Source organism: Mesitornis unicolor, unplaced genomic scaffold (genome assembly GCF_000695765.1).
Source record: "Mesitornis unicolor isolate BGI_N332 unplaced genomic scaffold, ASM69576v1 scaffold9605, whole genome shotgun sequence".
NCBI classification, from domain to species: domain Eukaryota; kingdom Metazoa; phylum Chordata; class Aves; order Mesitornithiformes; family Mesitornithidae; genus Mesitornis; species Mesitornis unicolor.
In genome coordinates this window covers 70,640-89,816 of record NW_010184791.1, presented here as the reverse complement: position 1 = coordinate 89,816, position 19,177 = coordinate 70,640, and the positions used below count along the sequence as shown (strand labels likewise).

At 36.2% G+C, this 19,177-nt stretch overlaps 1 protein-coding gene across 1 annotated transcript in view; it reads left to right on the top strand.

The window, feature by feature from the left end:
* Positions 1-19,177, top strand: part of RALGAPA1 (Ral GTPase activating protein, alpha subunit 1 (catalytic)) — a 119,094-nt gene that overhangs the window by 31,844 nt on the left and 68,073 nt on the right. The window contains exons 18-27 of the mRNA XM_010184596.1: positions 3,723-3,890; positions 7,224-7,348; positions 9,463-9,679; positions 10,792-10,968; positions 14,353-14,505; positions 16,011-16,204; positions 16,329-16,427; positions 16,538-16,693; positions 18,163-18,291; positions 18,737-18,862. Coding sequence (XP_010182898.1) covers positions 3,723-3,890; positions 7,224-7,348; positions 9,463-9,679; positions 10,792-10,968; positions 14,353-14,505; positions 16,011-16,204; positions 16,329-16,427; positions 16,538-16,693; positions 18,163-18,291; positions 18,737-18,862 — 1,544 coding nt within the window. The remainder of the gene's footprint in view (positions 1-3,722; positions 3,891-7,223; positions 7,349-9,462; positions 9,680-10,791; positions 10,969-14,352; positions 14,506-16,010; positions 16,205-16,328; positions 16,428-16,537; positions 16,694-18,162; positions 18,292-18,736; positions 18,863-19,177) is intronic.

Here is a 19,177-nt window from a genome sequence, read left to right as displayed (position 1 = left end):
ATCCTCTAGCATCTTAGAAGATGCTTTTCCTAAGTTTATAATTCCTGCATCAAGTTTCTAAGTTATGCTGTATTTCCATGTGCAGAATATTTGCAACTTTTCAAATAGAATCCCGAAAGTGGAAGGGGAGATTTATGCTTTGTTTAGTTACTAAAGTGATTTGGTATAGCACAATTGTTGTAAATCTACAATATTTCTAAAAAGAACTTTTAACGTGTTAGAATCATAAGAAATCCAGCCTTACACATTTACAGGGTAACTAGCAAAATAATAATTCATTCCTGCTCCTGTTGAGGATTTTCAGGTACAAGACAGCTTGTGGAAAAAAGGTGGTGGTGAGATGTAGCCAAGATTCCTGGAAGCAGTGGTCCACAGTGGCAGTCTTATGAATTGCAGGTGGGAGATTTTTGTTTATCCACTGGGACTAAAAGAATCAAAGTATTAACATAAAAGGGAGAAAGTATTATGCCTTTACAACCTTGCTCCCTAATCAGTAATCATTAAGATGAAATATGAAGAAATCATAATTGTATATCAGCATGGCTCTAATTATTCTTTAATCCCAGAAACTCACAGAATGACTGTGTTCTTATAAAATAATTGAGATGAAAGCTGAGAAGCAAAACATGCTATTTTCTCTCAACTTTCTGAGCTAATTTTCCATTACGAAATATAATCCTGCTCCAACATTATATGGGAATCTTCTACTGGCACTCATGCTGTCTTGCCAGAATGTTTCTCCATAAGTTTGTGTTTTAGCATATCTGTCTCCCACTTAATGCTGAGAAACTACCTTTTCTTTCAGCCTCCTAGCAGAAAGAGGAGAGGTGAGGTTGATTTGAGGAAAGTTGTGATTGGGTGAGCTTGGCTAGACATACCAGTTTCAGTCTCTGTAACGTATTTGGAACCAGGCCGACGTTTCTCCTGCGTACATGCAGTGTCAGATACGCAGCCTTCTGGCACAAAATTGCATGGTAGTTAATGAAAACTCCTTAGGAATTAATGGTGTCCCGATTTGCTTGTATATCTGTTTGCAAGGGTGAGCCCTGGTTGTGAAGGAGCTGTTCATTTAGGTTTTTCAAACTTCATCTATATTTTCCGTGCTGCTATTGCAATAACAATTTATTTTTCAGTTCCTTAATTTCTTCCTCTGTTCTACAAAATATAAATCTCTATTGGCACAAGCACTACATGTTCATTTGAAAATGCTTGGGTACTTGTATGTGCTAGTCACGCATACGTAAGCACTTACAATTAATAACTGGATTAATAGCTGGATCAACGTTGAAATAAATCTACCTGAATTTATTTCAATGTGTGGAGCTGCTTGGTGTGCATTTGAAGTTCTCCATCCAGTAATTTTTAACTTATCTTAGAAAACCATAATCACTGCATGCATGCACAGTATGCAATCCTCAGGCTGCTGCTTTTGATAAGCTTGAGATTATAAAAGGTATGAAGGATGCATACTGAGGGCTTAAGATGAGAGCGGTGTATCATAGTTACACATATTAATCTAATATGTAAGATCATACATAGTTTGGACTGAATCCTTTGGTCCTTTCTTTGTAGCTGTAAGAAGTAGCTCTGAGGCTATGTAAGTACAACCTGTGTTAATCTCTGCCTAATGCAACAGAGAGTTTGAAATAACAGTCCAACTAGAGAGAGACACCATTCATTTGGAAGGATCTTAATTCATATATTTAATAGTAAGTTGAGCAAGAACAATGATGAGAAATTTTTTGCTTATCAAAGCTGAAGAGAAAGGAAAGGGTTAATAAACCGTGCTGTATACAATGATTTTCAGTTCTTGTTTATTTTCTGAAATAGCTTGGATGTTCACTCTCTTTTTCTAATATAAACCTCTCTATTTCCTGTCTAAGAGTTTCTTTACAGTTCAGTAAACTTTGTATCAGACCAAACTTTAATTTTCAGATTTTAACTTCTCTGAAAAATTAAGCATGGAAATACTACTTTTAATCTGCTTCCAACACACAGATTTAGTTAAGTACAGATTTAGTTAAGTATCTCATTCCTCTAGTGGAAAACATGAGAAAATTCAGCTCCAGCTCTAGCATCCTCAGAAAAGTGTGAGCACTTTAAAACAGGTTTTTAAGGTGACTTCAGATTATCATTAAATATTACTGAAATAGGTGTAGACGTCCATGAAGTAATAATTTATTTGTTTTAATATTTATTTTGGCAGTAACAAGTCAGATTTAGGGGAGGGAAATGGGCTTAAATTTTGTGCTGGTTTTAAATAAGTTCACCATTGCAATCCTGAAGATATAAACCCTCTAGGTAGAACAACAAGGTAAGTCTGTTTATTGTGGCAAGTAACTCTTGTTGGCGTTCATTTAAACTCTTTATTGTTATTCCTGACTTTAAAAGCACATGTACAGCATTTCAAGTGGTAGGTAGTGGAAAAAAAATATCTGGGATTCTGTCAAAAAGAAACCAACAGACAATTAAGAAGGCTGTTTTTACCTTACTGTTCAAGTGCCTGACTCATAAAAAACCTGCAAGGGATAGTTCGTATTCTTACAATTAGTTGAATTGTCTGGAAGAGATACTTAGTCTTGCCTACACGGGTGATTTGGTAGTATGCAGTGTTCCTGTAACGTGCCAGGAAATCTGAAGAGGAGCGTGAAGGTTCTTTATTTTGGTGGATGATGTGAAGTGGGCTGAAGATACTTCTGTACAGTTCCTAGGTTATCCATGTTGGAACTGCAGCTTTCATTAGTTAACTATGATTTGTACTGATGCTAACATATTAGTGGTCTCAAAGTAGACAAGGAATCTCTGATTTAAATGGTCATAACATAAGTTCTGGTCTTTTCATAAACAAAAGTGGGTTTACTCTGATGTTAACTGTTGTGAGGCTGCAGGATGTTTTTCAGTAGCAGAGTCCTTAATTTGGTAATTGTCATAAATGTCACATTTGCTTGAGTAAAACTGGAAGAAGAGGAAGGAGGTAAGCCTCCATTTAGTCTTTAGCTTTGCGCTTTGAAGATAAGAGACAAAACGTCCTCCTAGGGAAAAAGGGTATATCTTTAAATTACCCATTATGTAGAGTCATCTTTTCTATATAGGGCCAGCTCTTCCCTGTTATTTAAAAGCTTTAGTCTTGAGGTATACACTATATTACATATGCCGTAATACTCATAACTGTATGATAGTATTCTTTCTGACATTTCAGTAATTTATATATATTCACACAAATTATGAACAAAGTAATAGTTTGCCACTTCAGTAGGCAATTCTAATTCTCCAGGAAACTTACTCGTTCTCTTTGGAGCTTTACATTTTTCTGAAGATGTGAATTCCATGAAGGGTACTACTGTTAAGCTAATTTGTATTCCAGGTAACCATGTCCTGAACAAGCTAGCTGGAATAATATTGGTTGAATTATTTAACTTATTGGCACAGCCCTAGCTTTGACTGTATTTCCAAATGTTCCATGGTCTCACTGTTCTCATGCATGTTAACATTTAAAACTGTGTTCTGATGGTCTAACTCATTTATATTACATTCTGTACTGGACATTATGTGCGTGTGTTTTTAACACTCTAGTACTGGAAAAAATATTTTTGTTGTACTTAAGAAAACAAGGCTCTGGACTTTCCTGGCTTTTAAAGTCACATAATTAGGATGTAATGGTAAATAAATGTTGTCTCTGTATATAAATTTTAGTGCATATTACATATACTTCTTTCCTGCAGACATTGACGATGCTCAAATTCTTCCACGTCCACCTCGAGTCAGACATTTTTCACAGAGCGAGGATGCTCCAAGTGAAGTTTTTGGTGCATTAAATGAGGAGCAGCCACTGCCACGAAGCAGCAGCACCTCTGACATCCTGGAACCATTTGCAGTTGAACGAGCCAAAGGTGCAGTTCCTGTCATTGACAGTTCATCCCATCATGCTCCAAGCTTACAGAGTTCCACTGAGACCTCTTCAATGCATAGATCCACTGAAAGCCATATCACTGATACAAATAGCAGAGAGTCTTCCTTGGAAGTTGGGGATAGTATTTATGACCATCTTTGTCATTTAATAGGGCCGGTAGAATTTGCAAACACAGCCTTTGAACAAAGCCAGTATGTTGACCTTGAAGGTGAAGATGATCTCCTTTCCTCTCTGAGAGAATATCTTAAAGAAAAAGAAGAACTTTGCGGTAACTTTGAGATAGGTAAATGTGAGGCTTCTGCTCACGAAGTTGATACATCAGTAAATAGGAATGATATATTACCACTGGACGGATTAGAAAATAGAGATCATACTGGTCAATGCACGAATAGCATCACTGATAAAGAAAGAGCCGATAACACAGAGCTGCACCTAGAACTAAACCAAAGTGGCTTTATAAGTAATATTGCACCTACTCAAGTAGACATTTTTATGAGAAATCAAGCACTTGATAAAGCCAGACAGTTAAATATTGATAAACAATATGAAAGTGTGTTCAATCATGGGTCAAGTAGTCCTAGCAGCAAAGAAGGGAAGAGATACCTGTACAGGCAAGCAGCCACTGAAGCTGATGTAGATTTAGCTGTGGAAGCAGCGGTAGCTGAAAAGCATACAAGTTCCCAGTTTAATGAAAAAGTAACCATCTCACGTGTTATGCATGCAAAGAAAATTCTTCCTAAAGCACAAGTTAACCCTCAAATGCCTCACATCACAGGCACAAGCAAACTGTCACCAACAAAGAGGAGTATATCTGAAACCGTAACTCACAGGGCCAAAATAATGAAAATAACTACTAAAAAAAGAAATAGTGTTCATGTTACTTTTAGGCCATCTACAGAATCTGTTCAGTTTTACAATCCTCTTGAGAGCAAAGAGGCTGCTTGGAAAGCAAGACTTCGTAAACTAAGTGGCTTCAGTAGTAGCAGTAGTGGTAGCAGCAACAGCAGTACCAGTGCAAGCACCGGCTCATCAGCTGCCACGGAGCTGGTTAGACCTGGACTATATAGACCTCTAGATGCGATCAGTGCTGCTTCAGCTGGCAGCAAGCAAAGTAAGGAATCTACAGAAACTCAAGCAGCCATGTTGCAAAAAGAAGGTATTGCAGTTAATCAGCTCCATAATCGTAGTGCCTTTAGAGCACCAGGTCAGGAGTCAGCGCAACAGCAGGGCTCCCTGGGTGGTGTTTATAAAACTGTTGTACATGCTCTTTCGAAGCCGAAGGCAAATGTTTCCCCACAGAGGCAGAACAGAATGCCAGCAGAGGCTCCACTGAGGGATCTGTACAGTCATGTAATGGGCTATTTTGGAAGGAAAGCTGCAGGTGAGCACTAACAGTGTGCAGAGCGCAAAAGGAGAAAGGCAGCACCAGTTTGGCTTAATGCAACTGAAGCAAGCTCTGATAAGCAATCAAAAGGCTTTGGGATGATCACTGCTTTCCCTGTTTGGTTATGCATGCGCCTACAGCCAGCTGATTTTTCTCCCAGCATAAGTTACTTTTACATACTTTAAATTACTAATTTCCCTTTTCAAGATATTTAGTTGAACCTCTTTGCTGCTGAAGACCATCAGGTTAGGGAAGAGGAAGAGACAGTAAATGACCTAATAAAGGATTAAACCTTGAGAGTTTTGAATTTTCATCTACTATGCAGAGCCTTAAAATTCCCCATACTGAATGATTGGCGTATGCATATTTTATCAGAATGTGCTGTTCTACTCTGAGTGTAGTTCGCTTGTCAGAAGGACCTGGCTCTTGACCAGCTAGGTTGAACTGATTGTATTTCTGGTTCATTTAGTGTGTTTTCTTCTTCCTCTTCCTCCTCTTCCTCCTTTTCCTCCTCCAAAACAAAAAAGCTCATCAAATTTACATTTGGAGGTCAGTTTAGATAACTTAAAAAAAATAGTCTTAAACAGAAATCTCCTGTTACTGGAATGATTTAATTATAGCAGTTCTCTGTGAGTCTAATCATAAGGTTTTGTTTGAATCTTTTTCAAAATGTGCTGTAGGCCTTTATGTATTCATTCATCAAAATGGACGCAGTTACATCTTGGCAACATCTTTCATTGCTTTCTTTTTTCTTGTAATCGTGGATGTTCATGAAGGTCTCATGATAGTCCTTCTCCTGCTAACTATGAGACCTCTGTGGACTAATAAAAAAAGAAGGCTGTCGCTCTAATATCCATTGTCTTAGTTCACATCTTAAATAACATTAAATGAACAATAAATTAACTTTCAGCAGTAACGTAGGTTTTCTTTTTTCCCATTGTTATGCTGGCATGATTAACAGAGGGTAATAATGCATCCTGCATTGAGATGTTAATGCCACCTGAGGGCAGTCTTTGTAAGCATAGCACCATGAGAGCATGACTGTCACGGGTCTCAAGAAAGTGATTCGTTTCTCTGCAGAATCTGGATTTCTGGAAAAGAGATATCTAGAAAGCACTAGTTTTAGAAGTACGTTTTTTTTGAAATATGTAACATTTAGCAGAGCCTCAATATTAAAATAAACTACACTGTGGTCTCATAAGAGATGACACTGAGGGAAAAATTCTTACAGAGAAAACATGAACTGGACTAACTTGAAGACTTTAAAGCCAAAGATGAAGTCAGGTGTAACAGCCACAGTTAAATATGAACAGTACTGTTATATAAAAAAAGTAACACTGATAAATGAGTGAACTTAATTAATTGTTCATAACCATTGACCATACAGAGTTTGAATTTTCATTTCATGTACTAGCATGAAATTTTATTACATAAGATTTTCTTTGCACTATTTATACTAACTGTATATGGTGCCACATTGACATTTGTCATTAGTGCATATTACAGCCGAGTTTACTTTTTCCGCTACATTGCTCTTCATTAGGAATGCCTTGAAGAAGGAACCTGTAGGAATCAGAAAATTTTTAGGATTTATTACGTATTTTTTGTGAGATGGAGGAAGAATAGATGCTGTATCCTTAAAGCAAGCATTAACAACTTTGAGTAGTGCTTATCTATAAGCTTCTTGCTCTTAAAGGTGGTACTGGAAATCAACTAACCCCTGCTTAGTGGGAAGAAGAAGCCATACTAATTCCTAAAGTAGACTCTGCTTTAAAAGAGGGAAATTCTTAAAATGCATGTTTGGCAGTTTTGATTTTTTTAAAAAATTTCTGTTAATTAGCAGGTTTGGTTTTTTTTATTTTTTTACCTTTTGTTTTGAAAATGTCTTGATGTGTTCTTTATTATATACAGTTGTTCATTTGCTTTTAGCTAATAGAGAGGACATGAGTCAAAAGCTGCACCCTATTGATAGTGATATTGGCAGTAGCAATACAAATGTTCCTGACCTCATGGATGAATTTATAGCTGAGAGACTCCGCAGTGGTAGTGCACTGGTAAGCCTTTAAACTTCCTACATTTCAATATGTAAGTGTGCATATATGTGTGAACTCATCAATGACATTATAAATCAGTTCATTAAAACATATTTTTCTGGACTTTATGAATCAGAAGGAGTTAAGAATACCACTTAATTATTCCTTGGCTTTGACATAGGTTCATGGCATTTTATGCCATTTATGTTTTCTTATTTATTAAATCTTCATTGTGGAAGCAATGCAGAAGTTACTGTTAGGTGAATACTTTCACTGAATTAAACGGCCTTAATTGCATCTGTAAAGATCTTTATACACAGACACTTTCAGAATAATAGTTTATGTGTAAATTTGTAGTCCTCATTGCGTTATGTAGTTGGGTACCATGCTGTAGCGTGGTGCAGTTCTCGGCAGGTATAGTCAGTGCAACAGACTACAAAACTATACCAGTATAAGTTTTTCCTTCACTTCACTTAGAAGTGCTGAATAGTTTCTTCTAGATAGTTCTCTGCTAACTGAACCAACTTTTCATATGCTTCCTTCCTCCAATTTTCCAGAAGTGTTGTGTTGTTTGGAATGTCATTCCTAATGAGAAATTTTAATCAGTTTTAAGTCGAGAATTTCTGGTTACTGTTGAATGCTTACAGAATGAGACAACTGTTTTGAAGAGAGAAATGTTTTATAAACCATCAATGAAAGGGGAAATGTTAAAGTTGCGAATGAACAGAATGGGTAACAATTTAAATGCGTCATTTCAGAGTTGTTTAGTTCTTATTTCTGCTTAGAATTTTAAAAGATTGTTTTTTAAAAGGTCATTTTAAGACATGCTCCTGTATAAAGTTGTCAACAAGTAGTTTAGTTGTTGTCAATATGGGGCAGAAGAAGAGTCTTCTAAGTGATTAGAAAAAGTTGTTTATTTATCATCATCTTTTACAAATGGCAAAAGAGGACCTATACAGTTTGTCCAAACGTATGCTTTTTTCTCTTTTGTATTGAATTCATGTTTATGAAACCTGATTGTTGGTGCAAAGTGTTCTTGTTAGTAAGATGAAAATGCTAACTCGAAGTCTAAAAGAGATGCTAACTTAGTCTGCAAATTAATAAAACAGAAGTCATTACAACAGGCCACAGAAGAGGAAAGAGAATTAATAATATTTGTTTTCACATAGATGGTTTTCTTACGTAGCCAAAAACAGCCAAGATAACTTTGAATAAATGTTTTCAAACTGCCACTGATTTTGTAATATAGCACACAAAAACAGATATGCCTTCTGAAAACAGAGTACCAACTAATTAACATTAGTTTTAGGTTGTAGCTATTGAATGCTAAAACCTTGTATCATGGAAAGCTTCTCAGTCTGAGTAAATCTGTAATTAGTAGTAGGGTAGGAAAAGACTAGAGAAGTGACTGGACCTAGTGTAAAAGGAAGTAATCTTCAGTCTCGTAACGCTTAAAGCTTTCAAGCCATTTCATAAAATGGCTTTTCTACTTTTATTTCTCTTCCCTCTCAAGCAAACAGTCTGTGAAAAAACGACTTAAAGAGTCCAAGTAGAACACTGCCTTACTTTTACATGAGCAAGTCTCATTTCTGCTACATGCTCTCTTTGATGTCCAAGTCAATACCAAGGTTTTGGCTTAATCATAAGAAAATTAATACATGAATTAGTAAATTGATTTGCTTGTAGTGTACATTAAATTTTTGCTTATATCATGGTAGCCTATAGACCTGAATACACAAAATTCCTTGACATTTTTTCCTGCTTGCATCTGGAACCAATGTTAACAAATCGTCTTTAGTAATTTAGACATAATCTGGACATAATACACCTTTTTATTATTTTTCTCGCTCAAGTCTTACCTGATATGCATGTGGTCTGACTGCTGGCCTTTTCAGGTATGTGCCCAAAAATTCATTGGGCGAGTGAAATTTCTGTTTACAAAATTCTGCAACTGCAGAGGTTCTTCACTTCCTGCCTGTCTGGAGTTTTGGAAAGTTTTGGCTGTGTATGTGGTATGATAACAATTTCCAAGTTGAAGTGCTTATGAACTATTTGTTACATTCTGACAGTTTTTCCATTTTATGTAAATATGCCATCCAGGATTGTTAGATAATTTATGTCTCTTCCGTGTTTAGAATGTGACGAGAAGAGGAAGCAGTCCCGGCAGCCTGGAAGTTCCTAAAGACCTTCCTGATATACTGAACAAACAGAACCAAATGCGTCCGGTAGACGACCCAGGCGTGCCTTCCGAGTGGACATCGCCCGCCAGCGCAGGCAGCAGCGACCTCATCAGCTCAGACAGCCACTCGGACTCCTTCAGCGCCTTCCAGTACGATGGCCGCAAGTTTGAAAGCAAGTATATTTTTCCAGAAGTAGTAGCGTTTTTGATTGCTTCCTTGCAAATTTTTTTTTCTCAAGTTACACGCCAGCAGTCTTCTGTAAAGAGAGCTTATTTTGATTTCCCATTGCAATCATTAGGAAGTTAATGGAGCAAGCAGAGTTTTTGAGAGAGGCTATTATATTTATAGTATACTAAACAAAGCAGCACTGGAATGCTACTGTGCAAAAAGCAGAACAACAGTGAACAGAAGTTAGAAAGCAATATTGTCTTTTTCCTAGAGCGTATCTGTCTGTTCTGTACAAAATATGAAAATGAAAGGTTACTTATTGTGGAAGTTATTTTAATTCTTTTGAAAACATTTAGGTAAAATTTAAAGAAGGGCTTTTGATATTGTTACAGTGATCTTTGTGTAGCTGTAGATCAGTCAAGACAGTAAGTGTAGTATCATGGTAAAATTAGTATGCTTTGTTTAATAATATAATGCTTTTCATTCGTTCTGTTTATCCATTCCAATCTTGTTCAACAGAAGGGGTCTTTATGGTTGCTAAGAATTATGACTTCATGTATTCTGTAAGGGAGAAATAATACTTATATGGTAGAATTTAATGAATAAATTACAATTTTTAGATATGTGCATGTTATCCAACTAAGTGATGTTATTTAAACGTACATTTCAGCATGACATTTTGTCTTCAGTGTTGAAAAAGCCATTTGTTACAGTATAATTTGCCATAATATTGTTAGTTTGAAGGTAGTGTGTTGACAATGAACTTGGATATTTCTTTCAGCTGCTAAATTTTACAAATAAATTCCTTAATATATCTTTCCATTATTTTTACTTTATTCTCATGTAGATGCATTTAGAGGAACTAAGCAGAATACAGGACATGCAACGTGAATGTCTCCTCTAGAAGTACAGTCACAGTTTTGTGACAGAAATGAGAATATTCATAGTAGTTACTTTCTGCTGTTACATTTTATGTAAATTTTGCAACAGTGTGTTAGTAGCATGGGCGATGCACATACAAGTTTTACATGGAGGATTTTGGAGGTGCTGTGCTTTTAGTTTTTATATTAGTGGTATTTTTAGTTTGTGAGTTTATACCGTGTGTTCCTTATACAGATTTCAGCTTTGGCACTGAGGCAGGGACACCGGCTTCCACTGACGTCGATGCAATTTCAGGACAGCAACAGAGTGCTGAGGAGCAAGAAGTGGCCAGTCTAACTACACTCCACATAGATTCGGAAACAAGTAGTCTCAATCAGCAACCATTGTCTGCTGAAGCTGCAACTATTACTGGTAAAGTAGTTAAAAAAACCTCTAAAAAAAAAAAGCGCACTTACTTCAGAGATTTTCCACCCATCCTGAAGAATGCAAGTTCCAGATTCTGCAATGAATATATTCTCTGTATTAGATGATTCTTAGATTTCAGTTATTTTTTGATTGCTATTGAAAAGTAATGTGTGAAATAACATAAGTGAAAAACCTTTGTCTGACAGCTACCCGTATGATCCTTGGGTTGGTGCTAAATGTATTTTAAACCCTTTATAAGAAAATCTATACAATTACCAGGGAGAACACTCTTACAACATAATGCATACTGTATCTCCTACAAGTGTCCTCCTGTTACTGGTAGTCAAATACCTATTATCAGGAAGGGCTTTTTCCTTGAAAGACTTTGACAGTGCTCTTTCAAACCAGTGTATCACACTGAAGTGTCGTGGGATTTGTTTATATACATCCATCTTAACCTCTCTCTCTCTCGTCTGTTGTGTAACTGGGGGTTTTTCATATGTAACATGTTAGTTATTGTGCCATGTAAGATCAGTTTCCATTTGTGTAACTTCTTTTCCTTTTAGTACTTTCCCTGTTGTTTCCAGGAAAAAGTAAACATGTTAGGAAGCAGTGTTGATAGCCTCAGTTGATGAGCTTATGGCTCCGCTAGTTTACCTTGCAACTCTTTCTTGAGAAAGAGAGAGAAAATAAATTGGGTTAGCGACCACCAAGTGACGCAGTTAACATGAGTTGAATGGGCTCTTTTCTGAAACAGAATCTTCCTTGCTGAGGAGTATTTGGAAGAATGGTCTCTTGCCATATTTTGTAAATGAGAAGTAAAGATGTCCATAGCCATTTTCATACTCCTTGTTCCATAGCTGTTACACACTACCATTCATGTTACAGCCCTGAGAACAAGTACCTATTTATTTGTGGAAGCTTACACCTACATACAGTGTCTTGTTCTCAGTGGCAAACAGAACTCTGCATTTTCAGAGATATTGAAAGACATCTTTACTTCCCTGCCACAATTTTCACTTTCTAAAGTTGCCTTTCTGCTGAAGGAAACATGGTATTAGCTTTCTTGGACATTGTTGTTCAGGTTGTTCAACAATGTTCAGCTTGACTTTCATTCTTTCATTTTTCCCTTTGCTGTGTGCTTGTTGTAAGTCTTCACAGGAAATCTGTGCTTTTGCTGTTTATTTGCTTCTATGTGTTAATAATTTCATTACTGTTTGTATTTTTGTCCAAGTTAGCACTATAATTGAATTTTTGAGATTGCAGTTAATGACCAAGTTGTCCACTGAGAGGTTCTGTGACTGTCTGTTCTTGTTGTTTGGACCACTGTTTTAGAGAGGTAGTTTTTCTGTGTCCCATATGTTCAGCTGGGTTTCGTGAGGAAACAAGACTTGTGCGATTACACTGTCTGTCTCTGTCTCGCTGTTCTACACCCTCAATGATGTTGGAACCCATTGTCCAATTTCTGCTAAATTGACATAAGAAAACAGAAGGGCATTATTTCCTTTGAAGTTTTATGGAATAGATAGGCATCTATCTAGTGAAAATTGCATGTAGGGTCCCATGACAGGGAAGCTGCAAAGTGAATTCACTGTACTAGTTACCAGCAAATCCATGCAGAAGCTCAACCTCAAAACACACTCTTAAGAAATGAATTTTTGGTGGTTCTGCTGCTGAGAAAATGACTTGTTTCTAAATAGTTTTGTTTCTAAGGCTTTTGAAAGGAAATTCCTTCTTGGCATGTAGGCATTATTTCATATTCTTAGCAAATGATTTTATTCACTATTGATTGCTGTTTACAAGTCCTAGAACAAGTTGAACCCATAGTGTTCTCTGTCAAATTTCGATCCATGTATGCTGGAGTATCTTTTAGTGCTCCTTAGAAGACTCCAGTAGTTCAGCAAATTTTCCATAACAATTTCTGTCCATTCTCTTCCATCATATGAAGGTCTCTTTCTTTCTTCCTTTCCTGTCTGTCTCTCTTCTTCCCCTGCCCTCGCTTTCTCTCCCCTTCACCTCCCCCCCAGTCTTTCTTGCTCTTTCTCTTGGTCTACTTTCATCCATCCCCCCATTTACAGAGCAGAATGGAAGAAAGTTAGGAAAATATTTCTTTGAACATCTTTTAAGTGGGTATTTTACATCATCTTTGTGAGCATGTGCTAAACAAGTGGTCAGTAGAAAGAGGGGAGCATCATTACCTGCTGAGTGAAACAGCAGCGGTGTCCATCTCTCCTGCATAGAGCTGTTGATTTAAATTGATGGTAAAAGCTTCATTGCCTTTGCCATTTAAAGCAGATAGGGACCTTTGCAGTTTAACAATGTAATTAAGATTGTTTACCACCATTTCTGGTAACACTGACATTTTCTATCAAGTTCTTTAATCAATTTGTTCTCTTTACAAGAAAGAACACTTCACAGCCAATAATTCGGGAAAATTACTGTTTTAAAAGACTCACTTTTTCATTGATGTCCCTAAAGTTCAGTTTCTCTCTAATACTGAACTTCACATATCACGATAATATTTTGGGTCCCAGTTACATTTATCTAAGAGTTAAAATTAATAGGTTTGAATTCTTCCATTTTTAACTTACAGTGATGTGTAAGGAAGTATGTGGTCAATGTCTGTTCTCGTTTTTTCTGCCATCTGACTGTTCTGACTGAACTCAGCTTTTTAATTAGGATCTTTCGGCAAATTCAGGAAGTGAAACCAAGGCAGTGCAGAAGAAAAGTACAAGTGCCTGCTTCCTCTCCACAGACTTCTCCATAGATGAGACCAAATAGTTGCGTAGAGAGGTTGCTCAGTGGTGATCATGGAAAAATGCCTTTGCAGCACTGCCAAGTATTTTCCTGTCTTAAAGGATATAATGTTCCTCTTAATTTTACAGAACTTTCCTTCCATATGGATTTTCTCAGCACAATCAGCAGAAAAACATCAAAAATTGTCAGTTACTAGCTTGAGGTTTTATTTATAAATTAACTTTCATTGATAAACCTGGAAAAGCAGTAGTTCCAGGAAAATTTCTGCTTAAACACTTGGCTGTAGAGAAGTTTAGATGAGGGAGTGTGGAGAGAAATTTGGTTGGTTCAGAACACTGAAACTACTGCAGAATGAACACATTTTAAATTATTTGGACCTAACATAGAGCTCTGTGAATCCATTTACCTATACAGTTTTGATGTTCATCTCTCACCTTTCCTGCATGTAATTTGTTTTCTTTCAGAGCACCATTCACAGGGAGATCTGCTTTACAGTTTTAGTATCTTTTCTTGCCCAGATTTGATGTATAAAAGTAGTTCAGTTTTCTTTTAATGCTATGTTTAGACACAGTTTCAGTAGCTCAAGAAAATAGAAAAGGCTTTTAAGGTAACTGTTAAAAATTGCATTTGCAGGCTCTGAAAGTGCTTCTCCAATCCAATCTGCTCTTGGATCCCGATCACAGACACCCTCTCCTGCCACTCTTCATGCAGATCATATTGAGCAGAAGGATCTGCAGCTGGATGAGAAGCTCCACCACTCTGTTTTACAGACGCCAGATGACCTAGGCAATATCTGGAACAGAAAATATAAACCTGTTCTTTCTTTTTTTCCAATGCCTTATAGTAAAGTAGCTAGTATCACGTTAGTTGTAAACAGTCCTGTACAAGGCTATTTCATCTGCACTTTTAAAAATATTTAATTACAGTGATTTAAAAGCAAACAGAAACCTTTTGCATTTTATCTTGCATTTCACTGGAACTGTTAACAGTGGATTAATAGTCCACACGTTTACATATGTTCTTTTTTGATGCTTAAAGTCATGGCAGCTTAATCTACTATGTCATGGACTGTTCTATCATTGATGTACAAGTAGTAAGACATAATTTTAAAGTAATGTTATCATTTCTTCTTGGAATATCAGTTGTTTTCCCTTTCATATTTAAACAAATTTATAATTACTTCCACAATCTTACATATTGAATTCTAGGTTACATTCACTTTATAAATATGAACTTCCTATTTCTCCCGTATTTGGTCTCATGGAAATGGAAGGGTGTCTGATATATTCAATTTCAGACCCTTTTCCTTTAAGTAGCCTACTGATGGACAGAAGTAACATCATTTTGCTTTGTCCTTTGAAATCTACAGGCTAGAAACCATTAATGTCTCTATCACAGTGGTCCAGATCTTCAAAAGAAGAGGCTATGTGATTAGACTGAATTCAGATTTCATTTTAATTTTGTATACTGGTAGGAGCTGTGAGATTTGCAGAAGATCTCAGCAAATTCTGGTGCTGAGGTGTTTTGAAAATCTGTCTGAGAGATTCTGGATGCCTGCTGCTTGAAAACTGTGGTTGGTCAGCTAGTTTAGCATGGCTGTTTAGCTAGTTAAGTGTGAACTGAGTAGCTATTGTAATCTACTGAAGTTTTCTTTGTATGGACAAACTAGATTAAACAATTTCCACCTAAAAAAGAACATTCATTCATATAACACTGATGCGCAGAGAGAGCGAGGTGAGAGTTAGACTGTGGTACTAGGTTACTGAATGTTGCCTCTCCAATCATACAAATTTACTGCTTGAAGAACAGTAGCCAGAGACGTGTTTACTCTCACCTTTCTCTTCAATGTGCAGTAAAGTAGATTCTAAGGAAAACCATCTTTCTGTTTTATTGGGAAAAGTGTAAAGTTGAAGTGTAATTTTACTTGGAAGCAGGGAAATGGAGTTTTGGAATTTCATTGACTCCAAGGAATGTAAGACAGCATGTGCGAAAGGAGTGGCCTTATTAGGTCCATGAGACCAGTATTAATGCTCCAGAAGTGACCTTAAATGTTACTTTTGGAAAGAATATAAGAAACAAGACTATTCTTTCTCTACAGAGTTTGAAAGTAGACATATATTTAAACATTTCCAGTGCTGAGGTGGCTGAATGGGTAAGAAATATCTTACTCTGAAAGCCTGATCTTTTTTTCTCCTTTTGGTTTTAAGAAAACTATGTATGTAATAGTTATTACCAGAACTTTTCTTTCTCTGGGGACGTAGGTCTCACTGTACTTTTTCCTTCCATTACAGAAACTAGTGAATTTCCCTCAGAATGTTGCAGCGTGATGGCTGGGGGAACACTTACAGGATGGCACGCAGATGTTGCTACTGTCATGTGGAGGCGAATGCTAGGAATTTTGGGAGATGTCAACAGCATCATGGATCCAGAGATTCACGCTCAGGTTTTTGATTACCTGTGTGAGCTGTGGCAGAATCTGGCCAAGGTAAAAGAACTAAACTTCTTCTCTGGCCTGACCTGATAAGACAGGATTTTCAGAGGTGAAAAAACCCACTTTATATATTTCCATTAAATATTTATATTTTTTGTTTTGTTTTCAATAATTGCAGATAAGAGACAATCTTGGTATTTCAACAGATAACCTAACTTCACCATCTCCACCAGTTTTAATTCCACCACTGAGAATTCTAACACCATGGCTGTTCAAGGTAAATTTGAGTGCTGAGCAGTGAAGCATAAATAAAAGTTCATGTAGTTGTAGAAGAGTGTTTAATGTATTTTTTATTTACAAATAATAAGTATTGTTCTAAAACTGTAGGCAACGATGCTGACTGATAAATACAAACAAGGAAAGCTACATGCTTATAAACTCATTTGTAAGACAATGAAGCGAAGACAAGATGTTTCTCCAAACAGGGATTTTTTAACTCATTTCTACAATATAATGCACTGTGGACTTCTTCATGTTGATCAAGTAAGTTTAATTGTGAAATTCAGGTTAATATAAATGGTATAACTAAAAATAGAATTGTTTTAACAAAAATACCGAAATTAATTTTCAGCTGAGTAATTTAACTTTGAAAATGGTTTTATGTGACTGATACTTTTTCTGAACTTTGAGAAATGGCCCTCATGGTCTTGGTTGTAGTTAGAAATGCTTTTTAGGTAGTCCATTTCAAGCAAACACAAGGGTAGAAAAGGTCCTCTTTCATTTTTTACTGACTGTGTTACAGATTGAAGCATGCAAGAAAGACAAGGAAACAGATCTCTCTGAGGTGTACGGTTCTTACTTGCTCCCTGGTGCAACAGTTTAGCTAGTGGGGAAGTAAATTGTACTCACTACATTGGAATAGTTTATTTCTACAGCACATATAGGAAACAGCAAACTGAGATGTATTGAATGTATCTAAATAGTGAGAGTAGATCTTTTTCATAGATTTTAATATGAACAAGCCTGAAAAATATTGTATGGCTTAAAAACTTGTTAAAGGCCTGCATCAGAAGCATGAAAAGTTAGTTTTGTAAACTTTTTTTGAGGAGCTGTTAGAGACATAGGGAGATCAAAGGCTCAAACAACTCTGTTTTCACTAACTGAGCAAAATAGAACTAGACCAAAATTATTCTACAGATGGCAGTGGACAGGACAGATCTCCAGTTTCTGTCCTCTAAAAACCAGTTTGCACTGCATTTCTTGCTGGATTGCAAATCTCAGTATAACATATTGGCATTTAGTTAGATATCACTACTACTGAAGAATTATTTGAAGGAGGAAAAAGGTTATTTTTTTGTCTGTGAACTTGAGAAGTTTTTTTAATAATTAAAACATTCTATACTTTTTCTAAGACTTTTTAAGAAATTGCATCACATACATTAATTTTACCTTACTAAGTCTACAAGAATGTAATATGCTGTGTTGAGTAACTATATACCAGAAATGTTATAAAACACTCTATTAAAATTCATTCTTTATATTTAGGTTCCATGAAGATATATGTATGAGAGGCTAATACCTTTTTTAAGGTTAAAGTCAGGTGATACTTTTTGGAGAGGATTTAAGCATGTAGTTAATAAGGTATAATAGCTGGTGATCTCACTGTATCTCTTCTGTACCTATTTAAATGAGTGGTTAATCATTTATAGAACTCTTAAAACCTAAATGTAAATTAATATAAGATGTGACCTGGTACCAACATCATACAACAGTGTCCAAGGTTAAATTGATCTATAATGTATATCACAGTTTACTTACATTAATATGAATATACTTCTGGAATTTATCTTCTGATGCTACTCTCTGCTCAGTGGTGAGTGTCTTAATTGCCACAATGAATTTGCTTTCCTGCTTTTTTACTTTCTACCTTTGGTAAATATCTGCCTTTTTTTCATTCATTGCTCATCTTGTTGATACTCTTCTTTTAATTTTTTCACTTTTCCTCCTGGAAGGATATTGTCAATACAATCATCAAGCACTGCTCTCCTCAGTTCTTTTCACTTGGTTTGCCTGGTGCCACCATGCTTATTATGGATTTCATTGTAGCAGCAGGAAGAGTGGCTGCTTCTTCTTTCCTTAATGTAAGTATTCTTCAGTTCATTCTCATCTGTGTGTGAGACGAAAAGATTTGAGAGAAAACTGAGCAGTACTTTTCCTTGATTAGGGTGTTAACTTTTCCCCTAAATTCACTGTAATGGTTAGCAAATACAGATACTGTCAGTGAGTTGTTTCAAAACATTAGTTTAACCTAAGACTCGAGCCCAGTTTGCAGCTCAGTCATATGTCTGTAGCTCTAACAATTTTTCTGCTTCCTTCTGACTATCTTGGAAAGGTGGGAGCATGGGGTGTGCATGAGCAGCAATCCTACTGTGCTCTTGGTTTGCTCAGCTCTACAGAATTTGCAGAAGGAGAAAGGAAATAGCTGTGTAGAGTTTCAGAAGTTGTTCTCTTTTAAGGCAGCAACAAGTGTCAGCTACCTGGTTGTAGTAAGAATATGTAACTCTCCCCACCTGTTTTTTCTTTTAGGCACCAAGAGTGGAAGCACAGGTTCTTTTAGGATCTCTAGTCTGTTTTCCTAATTTATATCATGAACTACCAGCTCTTCACCCAAACATTCCTGACATTGCTGTGTCTCAGTTTACAGATGTTAAGGTAGGAATGTTAAAAATGTAGGTGGTATTCAGCTATCAAGTGTATGTTTAATACGATGTCTTTCCAGGAAATACTAACTAAAATTTTAAGATTCTAAAATTTTTCAGAAATAATTTCAAATAGATTATAAGGCTCAAGATCTTCTAAAAATCTTGTCAAACTTTATACTACTAAACATATTTTATAATTGCTATTAACTTAATAAAGTGCTTTCATATATTTGTACAAGGAAATTATGTGTTAGCTTACCGATTTGTTATCACACCTTTTCAAGCCTACTCTCATTAGGGCTATTTGCAGGTCTCTGATTTAATC